Here is an 18,567-nt window from a genome sequence, read left to right as displayed (position 1 = left end):
TGTAGTATTGATCCGAAATCTGTGTAAATATTATGCTTTTTAGGTGTATTATGGGTTAAAGTTACCCTTTTTCGTGTTATTTTTACATTTAAAAAGGTGTAAAATTACACAATTTTACACTTAAAAAGGTGTAAAATTACACAATTTTACACTTAAAAAAGTGTAAAATTAACATTAAAAAATGTTGATATATTTTTACACCTAAGAAGTGTTAAATTGGCGAGGAAAAAAAGTTAATCGCACCCCCTCTTTCTTCTCAGTGAGTACTGCATGTTTTTGAAGGGTTCGAATGACTTAGTCTTTCAAAAACACAAGTACTTAAATTTATAGGAAAATTTAGTATATGGGCAAAAACGAAGAAAATACGCTTATTATATTTTTGTTTCTATTACAATTCCTCTCATTAATCACCGAGTAACTCATTTAACATCTTCTTAATACTATTTATATATCACAAATCTTCTCAACTTTGAGCGAAAATTTGGTTTAAAAATTAGAAGTTGACTTTGAAGTTCGAAATTGTTCTGTGAATGAATAGATTCATAGATAAACCTTGATTCTCCAATTATGAGTTAGTCCAATTGCCATTGATGTTCGAAGAATTCAAATCCAATTTCGAAATTTTATAAACTAAATTTTCTAACAACATTATGAAAATTTGTGAAATATTACTGAGAAAGTTGCTAAAAGAATTAATTTATTGATTATGAGGAGTATTACAAAATGGAACAATAATGTTATGTACATCAATGCTTGATTTTTCCTTACAACAAGGACTTACACTTGAAACACTCCGAAATTTGGACAAGGAGTATTTCAGCCACCACGCAGGCGAAACGAAAAAAATGCTTTGCTTTTTAGCCTTCAAAATCGATCTACAAATTTTTGAAACTCTATGTGTTAAGTTAATATGAACGCGGTCTTTAATAATAACCCTATTATTGTTAATTTAATAAATTATTATTATGATTTAAAAACAATGTGAATCACTTAAAAAATGTATTAATATTAGAATGAACATATTTTTAATACAGATGTAGTGCAATTTTATTTTTTTCTATAATGAAATGACATAAATGAATAAAATCTCGTTATTTTAGAAGAAAATGTTATTATCAAGCTGCAGTCCATGTTTTATAAATTGTTGTGTTTTTTTGTTTATAGAAATTGAGGTAGAAATTAATATGATAACTAATATAATTAGGGGCAAGTGCTCATGCTTTCTACGATTCCAAGCTTCGAAATGACTAAATTTTTCCTATGCTTCTCAATAATTGTGATAAATTGCATCCATATTTCAAAAACTAGGAGAAAGTTCCCAGTTCGAATAAATGTGAGACACATTTATTCGAAGTTATAGGCAAAAATTAGTCATTAATTACTATGCTTAGGATCGTATGAAGCAAGAACCCCTATGACAATTTTGAAATTATTTTGTCTAGGGGAAAGAGAGGCGCCTTTGATTTGGGGTACTTTGAAATAGTTTTTTCTCATATTCAAATGGAACTGATCCTTATCAAAATGCAATTGAGCTTCACAATTAGTTTTTGGAGCTTAATTGTACCATAGTAAGATCCAGTTCCATTTAAATAGGGGGAAATTCCTATTTCAAAGGTGCTTCAATTCAAAAATACCTCATTTCCCCCTAATCTAAATTATGAATACCAATTATATTATTTCGACTATTTCCACTTTTGTATGCAGCGCGCATAATTTGTTTTTCGATTGTAATTAAAACTTCATGTACTCTTGGTAAGTATATAGGGTAAGTGTGCCAAATTCCGGCCAGCTTGCAATTTCGGCCACCTTTTTTGTTCTTCGAATTTCCATGAATTTTTAGTTTTTGCATACTAACAAAAAAAGTAGCTTCGACAAACGAGATGACGTGAAGAAGGCATTGGAAGAATTCTTGAAGGGCAAGAAACTATGAGAATGAAGGTGGCCGAAATAGGGCACCAGAGCTATGTCTACATTTTTATTCATTTTAAAATGTATTAAGAATGATTTTGGAGTAAATAAAGACGACAAACTGTCAACTAGGTTCTAAGCAACACTCCTTAAAAAGAAGTAATAAAAAAATCAATTTCTATTAAAGATATTACATTTCAAACTTGAGACTTTGGCGCTTGCATGCAACTATGCCAAATTTGGCACACTTACCCTAGCTTCTTTCATTTCAAAATGTTTGAAGTTTGAATGAATAGTCATAATTAATAATTTATTCTATCAATCAAATGATACCATGTTAATTAGTAGGCTGTGGACCAAATTATATTTAAATAGAGTGAAATGCAAAATTTCATAAAATTCCTTCTTTTTCAATTAAATTAAATTTTGATAACTGTAAATTATTGTTTAGTTCAATGAAAGTTCAGCCTACAACAAGCTTAGTTTAGTGATCCTCTTGAAATGATATATGATGAAAGAGGAATGATATTGCATATTCTCGTGATACAATTCTAGGTAGTAAATGCTTTCTTCAAAATTAAATTAAGCTGTTGAGTATTTATCGATCATATATTTCTATTGTATTCTAAGTGGGCTATAGTAAGGTGGGGTAACTGGATCGTTTTCCGAAGAGTGCTACTTAAACGCTTGTTTTTGGACTGATGAAATTCTTTTTTACTTCTTCTAAATCCATAGAATTATTCACTGTTTCATTCAGAAATATAATATTAAAAAAATATCAAAAATATTGAAGAAAATTTATAAAATAATGATAATACTGAAATAAGTCAGCATGCACTAACTGGGTCGCCTTTTCGCTAATTCACTTTCAATTAAATCTTTGGATTTAAAATACTTTTTTACAAGGAAAAAGCAATAAATCTTTTCAAATAACCAGCTTTCATTAGCGAATATATCACTGATACAAAATTTTTAGTGAGAAATGGTAAACCTGCTCTTCGCAAACAAAGAGAAAATTCGCATAGTTTGAAGGTTTACTCTGTGCGAACCATGCCCACATTCCCCTATATTATGTTACTGTAGTGACTATATTACGCAAATAAAAATAAAAATATTATTTTAAGTGGATTAATCATAAACGATCCAGATAGTGAAGCGCCCGGATTAGCAAACTTGACTATAGTAATTTTATTTGAGATACCGAGTTTGCTTTATTTGATTTAAAATTGTTAAAACAAAATAGGAGTCTTTATCAATAATAGGGAAATCCGGAAGTCGTCGGGAAGAGACAATCACTCAGGGGAACACATCAACTATCTCCAGAGCTTTCGGCTCGGTCTCCAAGTCTTCATCAGTGGTCAAGTCTTGCAATTTTTCCACTGAGACTCGTTCAGGGTTTTGGTCAGAATTACAACAGGGCAAGAGAAGGAACGGGGGCACTATTCTTACACTGTCTTTTTTAATTTTTTTTTTTTTGGGTTTTCTTCTTCGTCTTGTGTCTTGCTGAAGAAAACCCAAACGAAGAAGAAAACCCAAAATTTGTGCCAAATATTACAAAAAAAAATAAAAAAGACAGTGTAAGAATAGTGCCCCCGTTCCCTCTCTTGCCCTGTTGTAATCCTGACCAAAATTCTGAACGAGTCTCAGTGAAAAAATTGCAAGACTTGACCACTGATGAATGCTTGGAGACCGAGCCGAAAGCTCTGGAGATATTTAGTGAAAACGGAGTAAGACCCTATTTCGCCTCTTTCAATTTTTATTCGCTACAACGTTTCGGGAATACGATGTCCCCTTCATCAGGTATAGAATAATTAAGGAAGAAACACGTAAGACACAGATTCTGTGTCTATCCTCTCCATGGTGATGAGCTCCGTGATCCAACCTTGTCCACCAACTCCAGTGCAAATCAAGTGTAACGATATATACCTTACGTGTTTCTTCCTTAATTATTCTATACCTGATGAAGGGGACATCGTATTCCCGAAACGTTGTAGCGAATAAAAATTGAAAGAGGCGAAATAGGGTCTTACTCCGTTTTCACTAAATATTGCACTCCACCAGACCGTACATAGTCGAAGAATGCTCTGGAGATAGTTGATGTGTTTTCCTGAGTGATTGTCTCTTCCCGACGACTTCCGGATTTCCTTATTATTGATTGCAATTAACGTCAGCTTATTCCCACAATAGGAGTGTTTAATTTTAAATGTTTTTTTTTTTTGAAAAATTAAAGGTTTAAGATAGAATAGGATGAAATGGAAGGGTCGATAGGGTGGAATCACCAGTTCTCGCCAGTGCCCCACTTCTCGCTACTTACATTGAAATCGCTATTTTTCGCAATTTATGAAATAAATGAGTCGCAATTTTTTTGTATTGTTTCTGCTTCTACGCATAGAATCGAAAAATAATAATTATTCGTTTTGGATTCACGATTTTGATCACTTTTTAGAGCAATATTTTAAGCAAGTGCATCGAATCCAACATCTCTTACCAAATGTACTAAGTGTCGTCAAATTTTCATCAGGCCAAAAATACCTATTTGGGTAAATAATTTGTCTATTGAATATTTAATTGCACTTGTGGAATACATAAAATTTGTATTTAGTCAATTAATATTTCATTTTATATTATTTTTGTATAAAAATGAGGCATGGCGAGAAGTGGTAATATTCTGGAATTGATTTTACCACCTGTCGCCATATCTTTTCAATAGGCGACGCTAACTTCACTTCGTACATTCTCAGTTGTCAAATCTGCATTGTTTACTTTCTGCAAAAGCCCCATAATTTGATTTCTCAAATAAAAGTGAAGAAAAATCATTTAAAGAGAGTAATAATAAAGTGATCACAAGGCAAGAGAAATGGTGAATGTATTCTTTTCATAGCATTGCCTAAAATAACCGAGTGTGGTTCTTTTCAAGTGGGTGGCGAGAAGTGGTTACAAATTTTACAAAACTGGCGAAAAGTGGTAAAAAGTGGCGACGAAATGGTTATTTTTGCATTATTAATAAAAATCAGTTTTTTAAGTAGTCCAGCGTTATGTTCTAGGATTATTGTTTTCACGTATCTAGAGCCAATACATCTAAGTAACTTTGTGTCAAATTTGACTTATCTTGTAACAAGGATTCAAAAGTTATGATTAAATGAATTTAATTTTTTCCTAAACATGGCGATAGCCGGTTATTCCACCCTATATGCATTCAGTTGAGCTTCGATAGTTTTGCATCTGGTTGAAGGAGCTTTGAGCTTTCGGCAACGTCTCTCAATTGAATTTAAGCACACATGGAGAAATTTCTATGGTATTGTCAATACTTACAATTGCTGTAGCGAAAGAGGAGACTCAGTAGAATTATTCTCATCCACTTGGTGGCTGCCATATGACAATTTGGCCATCGTTTCATGACTCTTGTGGGTGAAGACAAGCCTGGCATTGTGTCGAGTTGAAGTCTCTTCATGCTGACTGTGATAGTATTGGGGTGTGGGGCAGATTCTGTGGTATCTCCAGCACTTGCTACATCGCCACCCCAACATTTGCAATGACAAACATTTTGGCCGTTTTGCATCTTATTTGAAATTCACCTGGAATCTCTGTGTTCCCTCTTCAATCAAAATCAACGTAAATTCTGTTCAAATTCACTTTTGTGCCAAAAAAAAAATGGCAGGGATACACATTTCACCATCTAGATTTATGTTTATTCCCACTAAACCAGTTTCACTATAAATTTTTAGCCACAATTTGTCAATCGACCACTCACAATGGAAATTGAAAATGTTTCACACAAACATCGAGGGAAAAGTGTTGAGTTGCAATATGTGGCTCAATGCCCAGCAAATTATCTCGATGAATTTTTCAATTACATCGCACATGCAGCTGATCGAAGCTGGAGGAGGGACAGCAAAATGTAGCTCATTCCCATCCCAAATTGCCTCACAAGTTCAGTGTATTTCATCAGCTTATGATATCATCTGCAAATAGAAAATATGCCAAAAAAGAGAACGTTTATGCTGCTGTACATGATGTATTTTAATTGTGAATTATGCGAAGTTCTAGTTATATGTTTGAACAAGTGGAGTTCACTTTTGGATGGCTATCGCGAATTACTAAGGGAAAATACTCTCCCTTCGAACGTTCATGTCTTTGAAAAATGTATTTTTTTTAATTATTTTTCCTAAGACACTTACACATCTTTTTTTTTTAAATATTAGTTAGCTTATTATCAATTATTGATAATTATCTGATAAATATGTGTAAGTCTCTTATTAAAATAAAGGAAGATTGGCATTATTCGAACACTGAGAGAAATCCGGAAAAGTTGAAATAACATTCCGGAAATGTTAATTTTACCCTGCAGTATTAATCCAAAGTCGGTGTAAATATTACCCTTTTTAGGTGTATTGGGGGTTAAAGTTACCCTTTTTCATGTTAATTTTACCCTTAAAAAGGTGTAAAATTAACATTAAAAAATGTTGATATATTTTTACACCTAAAGAGTGTTAAAGTTATGAGGAAAAAAAGTTAATTGTACCCCTTTTTTCTCAGTGAAGGCATGAACGTTCGAAGGAAGAGTACTTTCCCCTACTGACAACTTGTTGCTAGGTCACTTTATGACCAAAATTAAATAGGGTAAAGTGGTACAAGTTGGACAGGGCTTATTTTCTTGATAAATTTAGTACTTCATTTTTATTTGTATATTTTTAATGCTTTAGTGTTATAATTTGGTTCCTTGCACTTAAAAAAAACGTAGTATTGTATTTATCAAGAAAAAATCCCTGTCCAACATGTACCGGCGAATTGTGCAACTTGTAACACTATGCCCAACTTGTATCACTTTACCTTATACCATAAAATCTTTTATTAAATATTTTGAAAACGATAAGGATATTTCGGACAATGCAATTTTCACATTTTTTCTAAAATTGAAAACAAATTAATCAGTATGATAAAAATTCTTGACTAGGGGAAAATACCCATATTTCGTACGCTCCCAAACTTCGTAATGACTAATTTTTCCTATGTTCCTTTTGACTCATCGCACCCATACTTTAAAAACTAGGTTAAAGTGGCCATTTTTTTAACATTTTGCTGAGTCAAATTCATTCAGAAACATAAGAAAAATTTAGTCATGACGAAGCTTGGGATCGTATGAAATAAGGGCACTTTATCCTACATTTTTCCATGATCGTTTAAATTCCTTAAATTAAACACTTTCTACTCAATTCGTAACAAAAATACAAACTATAATAATGAGAATAATAATAAAAACATAATCATAATTCAATTAATTATGCGTATTTGTTATAATTGACTTCAAATTAAAAATTTTCATTTTTTTCTACATTTTATTATTCCTCCCTCTTGTGGCTATTAGCTCGTTTCAAAAACATTTATTTTTCCCCAATTTTTTCCTAAATTGTGTTAGCTTCTTATTGGAAAAATATTGGTTGGGAAAATTGTATCAAAACATTGTTTACTGACTGCGGCTTAACAAAGCTGAAATATTGACCTATATAACGAAATAGAAAATATAAATAATTTTAATTAAATTGTCAAATTTTAAAGTTGTCTCTCCTGATTGTACATGGAATGCAATTAGCGACTTTTACATAGAATATAATTTTGAATTTGAAGCTGGGCATAAACACTGTGAAGTGGTTTTCTTATTTTTCTTTTTGCTCATCTACAACAAAGAGGAAATTTTAAATTTTAACATTAGATGCTGTACAAAACCGATTGTAACCTTATGTTGGGTATTATTCAAAGATTTGTTGGATCCGTAATTTAATAAAGGAATTATTAGGATATGCGAGGATATTTTAATTTTTTAAGATGTTTGAAAAAATATTTAAATTTTTCAGAAAATTATCGCTTGACTTTCCACACGATTTTAACCAATTGCATTAAGCACTTCAATCGATCACTCTAGATTATACGTATCAGGCCATTTAATAGGAGATTCATTTCTTCTGTACCATATCATACTACGAACAGTTTACTTAGAACATTATCTTAGTTTATGGTTTTTAAAGTAGAGCATTAGAAATTTTAAGGTAGGGCATTGCCCCTCAATGCCTCCAGCGCTACGGCCCTGTCGAAGAAATATCTATTCAGCATGAAACACATATTGGCAATTTTGTAAAAATATTAAAATTCATTTACTGTATCTAATAAAATTCAAGTAATATCGATCGCTCAGAATAAGAAACGAATAACTCACAATGGGCAAATTTTACAGGAGATCGATTTAAAGCTGAGATTTTACATGCAGAGTATAGGAATTTTTAGATTTAAAATCTCTATAACTTTGAAAATAATTATCTTTCAAGTATAATATTCACCGGGAACGTAGAAGGTATAAAGAAGTATGCAAAAAGCGAATAAAACGATTTTTGTAAAAAATCGAGTTGTTCGTTTTATATTCTGAGCCGTCGATATGATGTTTTTTCATTAAACTGCTTTTTTCTATAAGGATAAGTGTTGAAATTTTTTATTCCAAATGATTGTACAAAATATAATGCCAATAGGTCGGGACATGATTTCTTAAAGTGCCAATAGGTGTTTCTTCGACCTTAAATTCTAACAAAATCTTCGAATTCGAAAATTCGAATCTCGATGTGTATTGAGTATCAAAATGTATTTGATTTGGCTGTGTTGTCAGTACTAGAAGTAATACTTTCAAAAGTCTCTTTAGTGTGATAATTTAATAATCTTTCCTACTTTCTGTTTGAATTTATATTTAAAATCCGAAACTGAGTTTGAATTTTTCGAACATCAACGACATTTTCTGCAAATAGAGTTCCATCTTCGTTTTATGCAAAACACTTTTAGATAATAAACAACCTTTTATTAAGACATTGTGAGCACACTTATGATATTCCTATATCATACATCTTAATGGGGTAAACATAAATATTTTCCCATCATTAAAGCTTATTTAGCATATCGAAATGCATCAGTATAATTAGTAAAATGGTTGCACTAAACCATGTACTATTCTGCTTCAGTGAAGTGACCACTAGTTCACCAGAGAAGAGCAGTTTTTCTTTTCATAGAATTTTCCCTTGAATGATTTACGAGGGGATATGCTGTATTATGTGGTGAATAAAATGTGGTGTATGGTATGCTAAAGATGAGGCTTTTCATCATGTGTGACTGCTCCTTCTACATTTTACCTCTCTTCCTATTAATACCACCATTGAATATTAAGGATCTCTTCGAGATATACCCATGCTCGGATCGTATTCTTCAGTTGACAACATACGCATTAAATTGCTTGAACATCACTCATAACGATGATGCGTGTTTGTCGCATATAAACTCTCATCAATCACCCACTTTATCAGGTATACGAGGTGTCTGTCGACTTCGAAGAGGAATAAAATAAATCGAGTTTTTTTTTAATTCTGCTTTCTTCCGATATTGCGATGGGTGGTACATCGTTATCCTTTTTCTCATACATTTTTCAATAATCGAATTAATTCGATTTTAATAAATAAAACACTTTGAAGTTTATATTAAAAAAAATTGAACTGTCAAACAGGATGGTGTACGTATTAATCTCAGAACTGTATTCACCTTGGCTCCTATATATAGCCCACATAACTCCTTTCTCAGAGTGTTTTGAAATTTAAAACAGGATAAAATAGAATGCGACATTGTGTGAATAGCATAGACCATTACAAAAGGATGCTCTCTATGTATGATATTGACATGGACTTCTCTCTCCTAATAAATATCTCAATTTATTGCCATTTGGTACAAAGGAGAATCTTCTTTTCAATAATAGTATAAAAAAATATATTCAAAAATGTTCAATTATTCATTCACCTTTTCGATGCTGCGATGACACTCAGCGGATAACAATGGAGAATTGCATAAAGGTAAGTGCCAACATGGAATGTCAATATAAAAGATATTTGCCTTCAATGGTAGAAATTTGCTAAGGAATGTGGCAAAGTTTTCACTGTAGGTGTTGAGGAGCTAGATGTGAAATTAAAGAATTCAATTTATTGAATTTGTGCAAGAATTTAGATTTTACATTTTCTTTTTCTCCCTGTCAATGAAAGAAGTAGAGACGCAATAAAAAGGAAACTCCAAGAAATATCTATTTTATTTTCTATGTGATTTTGTAAATAAAAGAATATTCTATACGGAATTATTCTGCAAATTCTTAACGCATTTTCTGTTTGAGTCAAAAGATGGTACAAAATACAATATTAACAAGGAAGAAAGTTTCGACAGCTAAATAAATTCCTTTTGAAAAAGTTTCATCTTACATGCTTGCTTCTTATATATTTTTTTTCTACTTCGTCGTACCATACTTTAGACTTTGTAACATAAATTTGCCCCTCTTTTAAAAGCAGTCCCTCATCATTTTGTGATCTGGAGGTAGCACATGATGGAGAGCAAAAGTCAAAAAGTTGCAGAAAAGTAGAATTATCAAGTTTTCACTGCACATTCAGCATCTGGATTTAGTCCAATTTTACTCAAAACACCCTCTGCCACATTATCCGTCAGAGTATTCAATTTGTGAAGGAATCCAATTGAATTTGTAAATTCTTTAGACATAGACGTAAAATATACAAATTTAATTTTAAGCCCAACTCCACTATTCCGCACCCAAAATAGAGAAAGTATCAAAATAGTTACTAGGGGGTCATAAAGCAATAGAAAAATTCAATTGGAAAATGTTTAATAAAATTTCAAAGTGATCAGCATAAAGGATGGAGCATCTGAATACACAAATACTAGGTCAATAGAACCGCTAAGTGCGATGACCCACTTAGTTCTGCCGTTTTGGAAAATATAAATTTATTTAAAATGGTACCAAATAGAGTCTGATAAAGTGATGCTACTCTTCTATATTTTTCATAAATATTGGATAGTTTAATAACCACTTTTAAACTTTCAATCTTACGAAATTTAATTATTTTAAAGTACTTCACAGAAAAAAATATTTCGTAAAATTTTTCGTAAATATTTGTGAATTCCTATTAGGGACTTACGATCCTGTAATATTATAACCCACAAAGAAGGTCGTAAAAGTTTATAGTTTTTTTTACAAACACTGTTCGTAATATGATCACTTGAGGAGCATTGTTTGTACTTTTACAAACATTTTGTTTGTAAATATTCGTAAACATACAAAAATGTTTGTAAAATTTTGTCATTTGTCCGTAAATGTTCGTAAAATGTTCCTCAGACAAAATATACTAACAAATGACAAAATTTTATGAACAGTTTTTGTGTGTTTACGAACATATACAAACAAATGTTTGTAAAAGTACAAAAAATGCTCCTCAAGTGATCTTATTACGAACAATGTTTGTGAAAAAATCAAACTTTTACGAACTTGTTTGTGGGTTATACGATTTAGGGCAGAATCACATTGACAATAAAATGCACACCGCATTTCGTTAATTTACGCATTTTCATTGCAATTCTTACGCAAATTTTCCATTACCGTATTACCTTATCTCATACTCGGTGGCACTTAGGTGAAAATAATATAAGAAAATTGAATAAATAAAACGAAAATTCGATAAACGGTGAGTAAAAAAAACTGTAAGAGAAATTAATCGTACAGTTTTTTTTTACTCACCGTTTATCGAATTTTCGTTTTATTTCTTTAATTTTCTTATATTATTTTCACCTAGTGTCACCGAGTATAAGGTAATACGGTAATGGAAAATTTGCGTAAGAATTGCAATGAAAATGAGTAAATAAACGAAATACGGTGAGGCTACGGCGAGCATTTCATTGTCCATGTGATTCTGCCCTTGCAAGCATTTCGTAAATCTCCAATAGGAATTCACAAATATTTACGGACAATTTTACGAAATAATTGTTTCAGTGTTGACTTATTGTTATAGAATTACACAAATATGTACCTTAGAAAAGTGTGTGATACAAATTCTGTGCAATGGTAAACCGTGTAATTAGATGGCAACTGATTAGCAACTGATTGCATGGAAGTGTACTTTTTGTGTAATTTCTACAGGATGTGTACATAAATGTGTAATAGTTGGAGACAAATAATTACATTAACGTGTAACAGGTAATCATAAGTTTGCCCCTTTAGCGCAAATATTGCTGAGAAAGTCACACAAATATGTACTTCAGGGAAATGTGTAATTTTAAAATGTGTAATATCTTTTTAGTGTAAATTTCATGTGATGAGAAACTTTATGTAATGGCACGGCCAATTTGGAAAATCGGTAAACCGATTATACACTTGTATAAATTTTGTGCACAATTTAATTGATTTTAAAATTGTGTAAAGGTTAGATAAATGTATAGCAGTTCACCAAAATTATATATTTATGCAAATTTACAATAAAAATCATGGAAAAATAGTAAGTCTTTTTTACTATGTTCGTAATATTTTCTCGAATCTTGAGAATCTACCGTTTGCATATGGAAAAAAATTGGAATTTTGAAAAAACATTACGAAGAGCAAGAAATTTTGAACCGAAATTTTATTATTGAAATAGTTTTATTTAACTGAAGTTTGAGGAAGAGGCTAGAAAAAATTATCCAAAACTATTTTCATAACATCCACAAATAAGAGCTCAAAAACTCTGATAATCATGTCTTAAAAATCTTAGAAAGTTTAAGGAAGAAAATCCGAATACCTCAAGTTGATATCTCTAATCTTTAGCCTTATTATCTGATCTCTGCTAACAGCCAGATGAACATACTGAAAGCGTAATGTTACTGCTTTTGAAACTTATGATTTACCAAATGCCCAAAATTACGATGTCTTGGGCTCTTGGAGGATTCGAGGCATTAAATTATATTGCTCACTCTGAGAAGTTTCAGTCATAACACATAATATAAAACACTTTTCATTTGGCAAAAGTTTCAAAGTGATTACATTAGAGATTGTATAAACAAACTAAAAATTTCCTAGACAAAAAAATTTACCATGTTTTTGTGCGGAAATAATATGGAAAGTGCTTCATTTTGCTTCATACAAAGCAGAAAATGTGAAGCTTTTGAAATAGGGAAGGTGCAGGGTGTTTGAGACACTGTAATATATTCCACATCCGCTTTTCAAAATAGAAGGGTGGAAAGGGGGGCATTCTGATGATGAACTATACCAGGTTGACTTTCATTGCTTGGGGAACTATAAAAATATTTAGCTCAGTTATTGTATTATTCACATCGAATTGAACGTACTATTCGTTAAAATATCGTATTTCAAAGAAAAAATATTTTTGATGCCTTATGATATTAACAGTAGCACTTACGAGTAAGTGTTCACTTTTAAGATTTCATTGCTTATTAAAGTTTCTGAAATAAATAAAAAGTTATCATAAGGGTAAAATAAAATAAATTTGCTATATTTTTACAAAAAAAAACCAATAACTAAACTAACAAAATTAAATTGAATATAAAGGTGATTAAAAAAAATGTTAATCGTAAATGACAAAAGCAAATAATCTGAATTGATCTATATTTGCAGAAGATCTAGCACTCGCTCTATAATACAATAATTAAGAGTGCAACAATTTTTTTCAAAAATATCAACATTTTTTATGCCATCCATTATATGCATACTTTATGTAATAGAATCATATTTATCAGTAAGTAAATTTAAAAAGATCAATAAAAAATTGATCAGTAAAAATTCTGTGGTTAGTGAATGCCGACGAATAATTTACTCATATGAGAACCGGTGAGCGTCGGGGGCGTAGGGCTGCTTAGAAAAAACACAGATTCTTCCCAAAGCTTTCGACTCAGATTCCAAGCCTTCCTGTGAACTAGGGAGAACTGAAGTGCTCACAAAGAAGCCCACAAGAGAAGAAAAAAAAGTATAGTTACTAGAACAAAAATTCGTGATAAAGTAAAATATTGTAAAGTGCAGTCCATAAATCCGATGCTCTGTGAACAACCCGGACGTCTTGCAAAAGTTCAGAAATCTGAAGATTTGACCACTAAGGAAGGCTTGGAGTCCGAGCCGAAAGCTTTGGAAAAAAACAGTGTTCTTTTCTAAGCTACCCTATGCCCTCGACGTTCACCGGTTCTCATATGAGTAAAAATTCTTTTTTACTCAATAGAAGACGAAAAACTGTTCTTAAATCCTTTTAAATTGAATAGAAAATGCTGAAATTGTTCATATTTCCTTAATTTTCTCTTTGCAAAAAATATTTCACTAGTTTTGCGTACATTTACAATTTAATATTTCGTTTCAATTTTACTAAGATTTTTTTTTTCAAATCTACTGGCTAATTTTTTACAACCCTCATTCATTTCTAATTAATTAATATAAAATTATGACATGATAAAACTTGAATAAAACCTTTAATAAAAACTTGAAAAAACCTTTTTGTAGCTTTTTGTAGCTTCAATTTTTACTAAATAACTTTAAAAAATAGTATTTCGAAATTTCTCTTTGCAAAAAATATTTCACTAGTTTTGCGTACATTTACAATTTAATATTTCGTTTCAATTTTACTAAGATTTTTTTTCAAATCTACTGGCTAATTTTTTACAACCTTCATTCATTTCTAATTAATTAATATAAAATTATGACATGAAAAAAACTTGAATAAAACCTTTGATAAAGACTTGAAAAAACCTTTTTGGAGCTTTTTGTAGCTTCAATTTTTACTAAATAACTTTAAAAAATAGTATTTCGAAATTTCCTTAATTGAAACAACTTTTAATTAAGCTAAGTAGAAATTTTTGTAGTATTTTTTTATAAGATTTTCATACAAAAAAAAATTATCAGAAGAAAACATATTTCCGGATTTTTGGTTCATCAATTCTCTGATTACTCTTTGAGGGACTTAAGTAATTTTAAACTAATTTTATTAAACCATAAAACGAAAACCATAAAAGAAAAGCTTATGGTAAGTGTGCCAAATTTCGGCATAGTTGCAAATAAACACCGAAGCCCTAAGGTTGAAATGCAATATTTTTAATTCATATTGATATTTTTTGTTGCTTCCTTTTCCGAAAGGTTGTGTGGAACCTTGAAAACTAGTTTATTATCTTTGTTGTCTTTAAATCACTTCCTAAAATATTGAAAAATAATAATAATATGGACATTGCTTTGGGTAGTATTCCGGCCACTTTGAGTGAAATTCCGGCCACCTTTTTTCTGACCACCTTTTGTGACGCAACGGATAGAAAATTACAAAACGTCAGACGGAACGAGTTTAATATTTAGTTTAATACATTTATATGACCCACAAGCCCTGAAATCTTCCGTGTAATTTGCCCTGCTACTCATCAGAGTAGCATCTCAAATTTACGCGCAGATTCCCGTAGCAATTTGCCTTTTCTGAACTCTCCCAAAGCCTTTTCCACATCATCTTTTTCGTAGAAGCGTGGTTTTTTTCTCTAGACATTGTAGAACTCAGAAATTGAAAAAAAAAGAAAAACGTAAAATGAATAAGAAATTTAGGAAAGCAAAAGATGTTGCCGGAATAGGCAACACTACCTCACCGGAGAGACGCTCACAAAGTATACACTTTTTTACGCGAAAAACAGGATCCAGCTCGGAAATTTTACCCGAAATTTAAAGATTAATTCACTATTAACATAAACAAAAAAAATCTTTTATGAAAACTAATCAATTTTCATGAAAAACACCGAAGGTAAACCTCTTGCACTTCATCACAAATCGTAAGACTGCTAGAAACACAATCGATCTGTGACATTTTTTGTAATACTCTTTCCACACTGAGTTTTTACAACAGAATTTAAATTATAATTATACTTAAAATTTAACGATCTTTGTGTTAATACACCCCAAAGTGAATAAATATTTAAAAGCAAAATGAATTCAGTGACTATTAGAAGATTACATACATAATTTTAATTAATTTATTTGCATGGCCGAAATTACACTCAAAGTGGTCGAAATTAGTAGCTGGCCGAAATTTGGAACACTTACCCTAAATTGGATTTTTGGGTGTACAAAAAAGTTCTGGCTGTTTCTTTTTTGTGTGAAAATTCTAGTTTTATTAAAGAAAATTAGAAAATTTCATTCAAAATATTGTCCATATTATATATATTATATATATACATGTATTGTATATATATATGTAAGTTATTCTTTTTGAAGCGTCTAAACCAATCTCTGCATGTTGTTTCTGATGGATCATGATCGCTGTAACTGTGTTATCACACTTGCACATTAAAATTTTAATATGATTCACATTAATTGTCGCTGGTGAGAGTCCAAATGTGTAATTTGTGTGTTTGAATCATTTTATATTCAAAATTTGATCTATTTTTTGATAGAAAGGTAGACTTGGACCGCAAAATTTGATATAAATTGATTTATAGCATTAATTCGAAAAATTAATGCAATTGTCTCTTTAATATTTTAATGTGAAAAATTTTTATGCTTTAGGTAATTTTAAACTTATTTTTGCAGGCCAAGTCTACTTCTTTATCAATAAATAGAAAAACCCCAAATATTAAGTGACTCAAAGACACAAATAACATATTTGGACGCTCACAAGCGACAAATAATGTGAATCACATTAAAATTTTAATGTGCAAGTGTGATAACGCCGTAAGTCTCTATAAGATTTCAATGTGCTTCAGCCGCAGATTTCTTTTGGCGAAATCAGAACAACAGAAGTTTACTCGTCATTTTAAACTTTATGAAGAAATATCTTGTTCACACTTTCCAAAACAAATGTACTACCAAATACAATCTATTGATATAGAATCATTTTGACGTTAGTTACAAATACCGCCTGGGAGCCTCGAGTGGGTCAGTGGATAGAGTAGCAGCTCTATGACTGCGAGGTCTTGGGTTCAAAGCTGAGCAACAGCAGAAAAAGATTTCTCATGCGAGAACAGCGAGAACATATTTGTACCCCTTATAAAATAAAATTAAATTGTTTAGTTTTGATTAATCCACTAATTTTTCTGTTCCAAATAATTTCAAAATAATTTTGCAATAACTTTAGTTTTCCAGATTACAATCGTAACAGAGAATTGGAAAATTAACATAGCATTTGAACTCAAAACTTAAATAATTTTTTTTATTAAGCTCTGATATCCGAAATTGCCCCACTTTCTCCTATTTTACTAGCATTTTTATGCCGAGCACAAAAGTTCATTTCATTCAGGCTAATGAATTTACTGGAGAATTGTTTTATGATTTATCCCATGGGGTAATATATAAAAGAATTTTCTCATTATTTTGCTGTGTAGTCAACCCCTAAATTGTCAGTTGTAACCCTCTTGAGGCATAAATTGAAGCAATATGGGTACTTCTGTGCCATGCTGCATCTTTTGCTCTTATTCTATTCTTATCTCAAGACTGAGCTTGCTGTTCTATCTTTGAGACAAGAATTTTCTTCCTGCGGGAAATCCATGAGGCGGATATAAATTAAAATTGTTCCTGAAAAAGCTTCCAAAATATCTGTTTTTGGAGATGCGAAAATTTAAACTTTTGCGCACATTGCGTTCTTCTAAAACTGAAACAATAATTAAATTTGATGTAGCTCGAAGCATAATTCTACTTTTGTTGGTGTTCTACATTCAATTTATTTTGGCAACAAATATCAAAGTAATTCTGCTACTGACATGTTTTTCTACGTATTTCCATGTGGAAATTCAGGTAGGGAAAAATGATAGGTAGGCGCTCGAAAAAGTGGAAAATAATTATCAATAAAATTTAACAAATTAATATACCTTCAAGCAGACAAAATCACTTTCAGCTATTTCCATCTCTGGATTGTTTTGGATTTATGCCTTGGAAAAAATGATTCAAGCTGCTTTGTCATATTCATCCATTTTTCACATTTCCACACAATTTTTCTGCCTTCACCCACTCGCACATTTAATCACAAAAACACACAAAATATCCATAATTCTAGGATTCATCTCGGAAAATCCCAGAGTCACATTGTGCACCCACTTAACTGTCGACTCTCCACTTTTCCTCACCACTTCACGCCTCTCTTTTGGCAGAGCTTTTCTGATGCTTCACACTTTGAGCACTTTTGCTATATATATATATATACCACCCACCCTAAAAACTTTCACCTCTAACCCTTCAAACAATGTTCAACTGTAATTCATCACACATTCTTGGGCAATGTCTTTTCTCCTTGCCAAGCTACTCACCATTCAATACCAGAAGGTTCACGAAAGGTTCAAAACTTTCTTCCGGCAGTAAGTGAAAAAGTTCCCCTTCAGATACTTGCCCTATAACATGCCACCCAGAAGCCGGGAAAAGTCGAGGAAGTGAGCATCCGAAGAACAAACTCATTCGTACGCCAAACAGAAGACGACTGATCTTCAATGTGATTCTTCTCGTTGTCAGGGGATAGATATTCCACCCTACATTGTCTTCTATTTGCGCATGTCGATGGGAAATCATAAATTCACCACCAAACTTCTGTGGGAGGGCTGTCCCCAAAAGCTCTCCCCAAGTATTTTTCCGTCGAGACACAGCCAGTATCAGAGATCGAAAAGCACCACTCAAATTTCTTTCCCTTGCCGAGAGCAACGTTTACTATCATTCAATACAATCAGAGTTCTTCAACTTCATTTTTGGTTACGAGGCATAACCATGAAATCCTGAGCTTTGATTACACACTACCGCGTACAGAGCTTTCCTATTTAGGGCAAAGCAATAATTTTCAAACAGTTTTATGTTTGATAAATTGGCATTTAAACCAAATATGA

The 18,567-nt window shown here is 31.6% G+C and overlaps 1 protein-coding gene across 1 annotated transcript in view; it reads right to left on the bottom strand.

The window, feature by feature from the left end:
- Nucleotides 1–18,154, bottom strand: part of LOC129798257 (uncharacterized) — a 94,685-nt gene extending 76,531 nt beyond the window's left edge. Inside the window, exons 1-2 of the mRNA XM_055841290.1 lie at nt 17,569–18,154; nt 5,221–5,870 (exon numbers count right to left, since the gene is read on the bottom strand). Coding sequence (XP_055697265.1) covers nt 5,221–5,467 — 247 coding nt within the window. The 5' untranslated portion in view covers nt 5,468–5,870; nt 17,569–18,154. The remainder of the gene's footprint in view (nt 1–5,220; nt 5,871–17,568) is intronic.
- Between the last annotated feature and the right edge of the window lie 413 nt (nt 18,155–18,567).

This window comes from Phlebotomus papatasi, chromosome 1, assembly GCF_024763615.1.
Source record: "Phlebotomus papatasi isolate M1 chromosome 1, Ppap_2.1, whole genome shotgun sequence".
In the NCBI taxonomy this organism is placed as follows: Eukaryota; Metazoa; Arthropoda; class Insecta; order Diptera; family Psychodidae; genus Phlebotomus; species Phlebotomus papatasi.
Note: the sequence above shows the minus strand (reverse complement) of the source record. Positions and strands in the feature narration are given on the sequence as shown.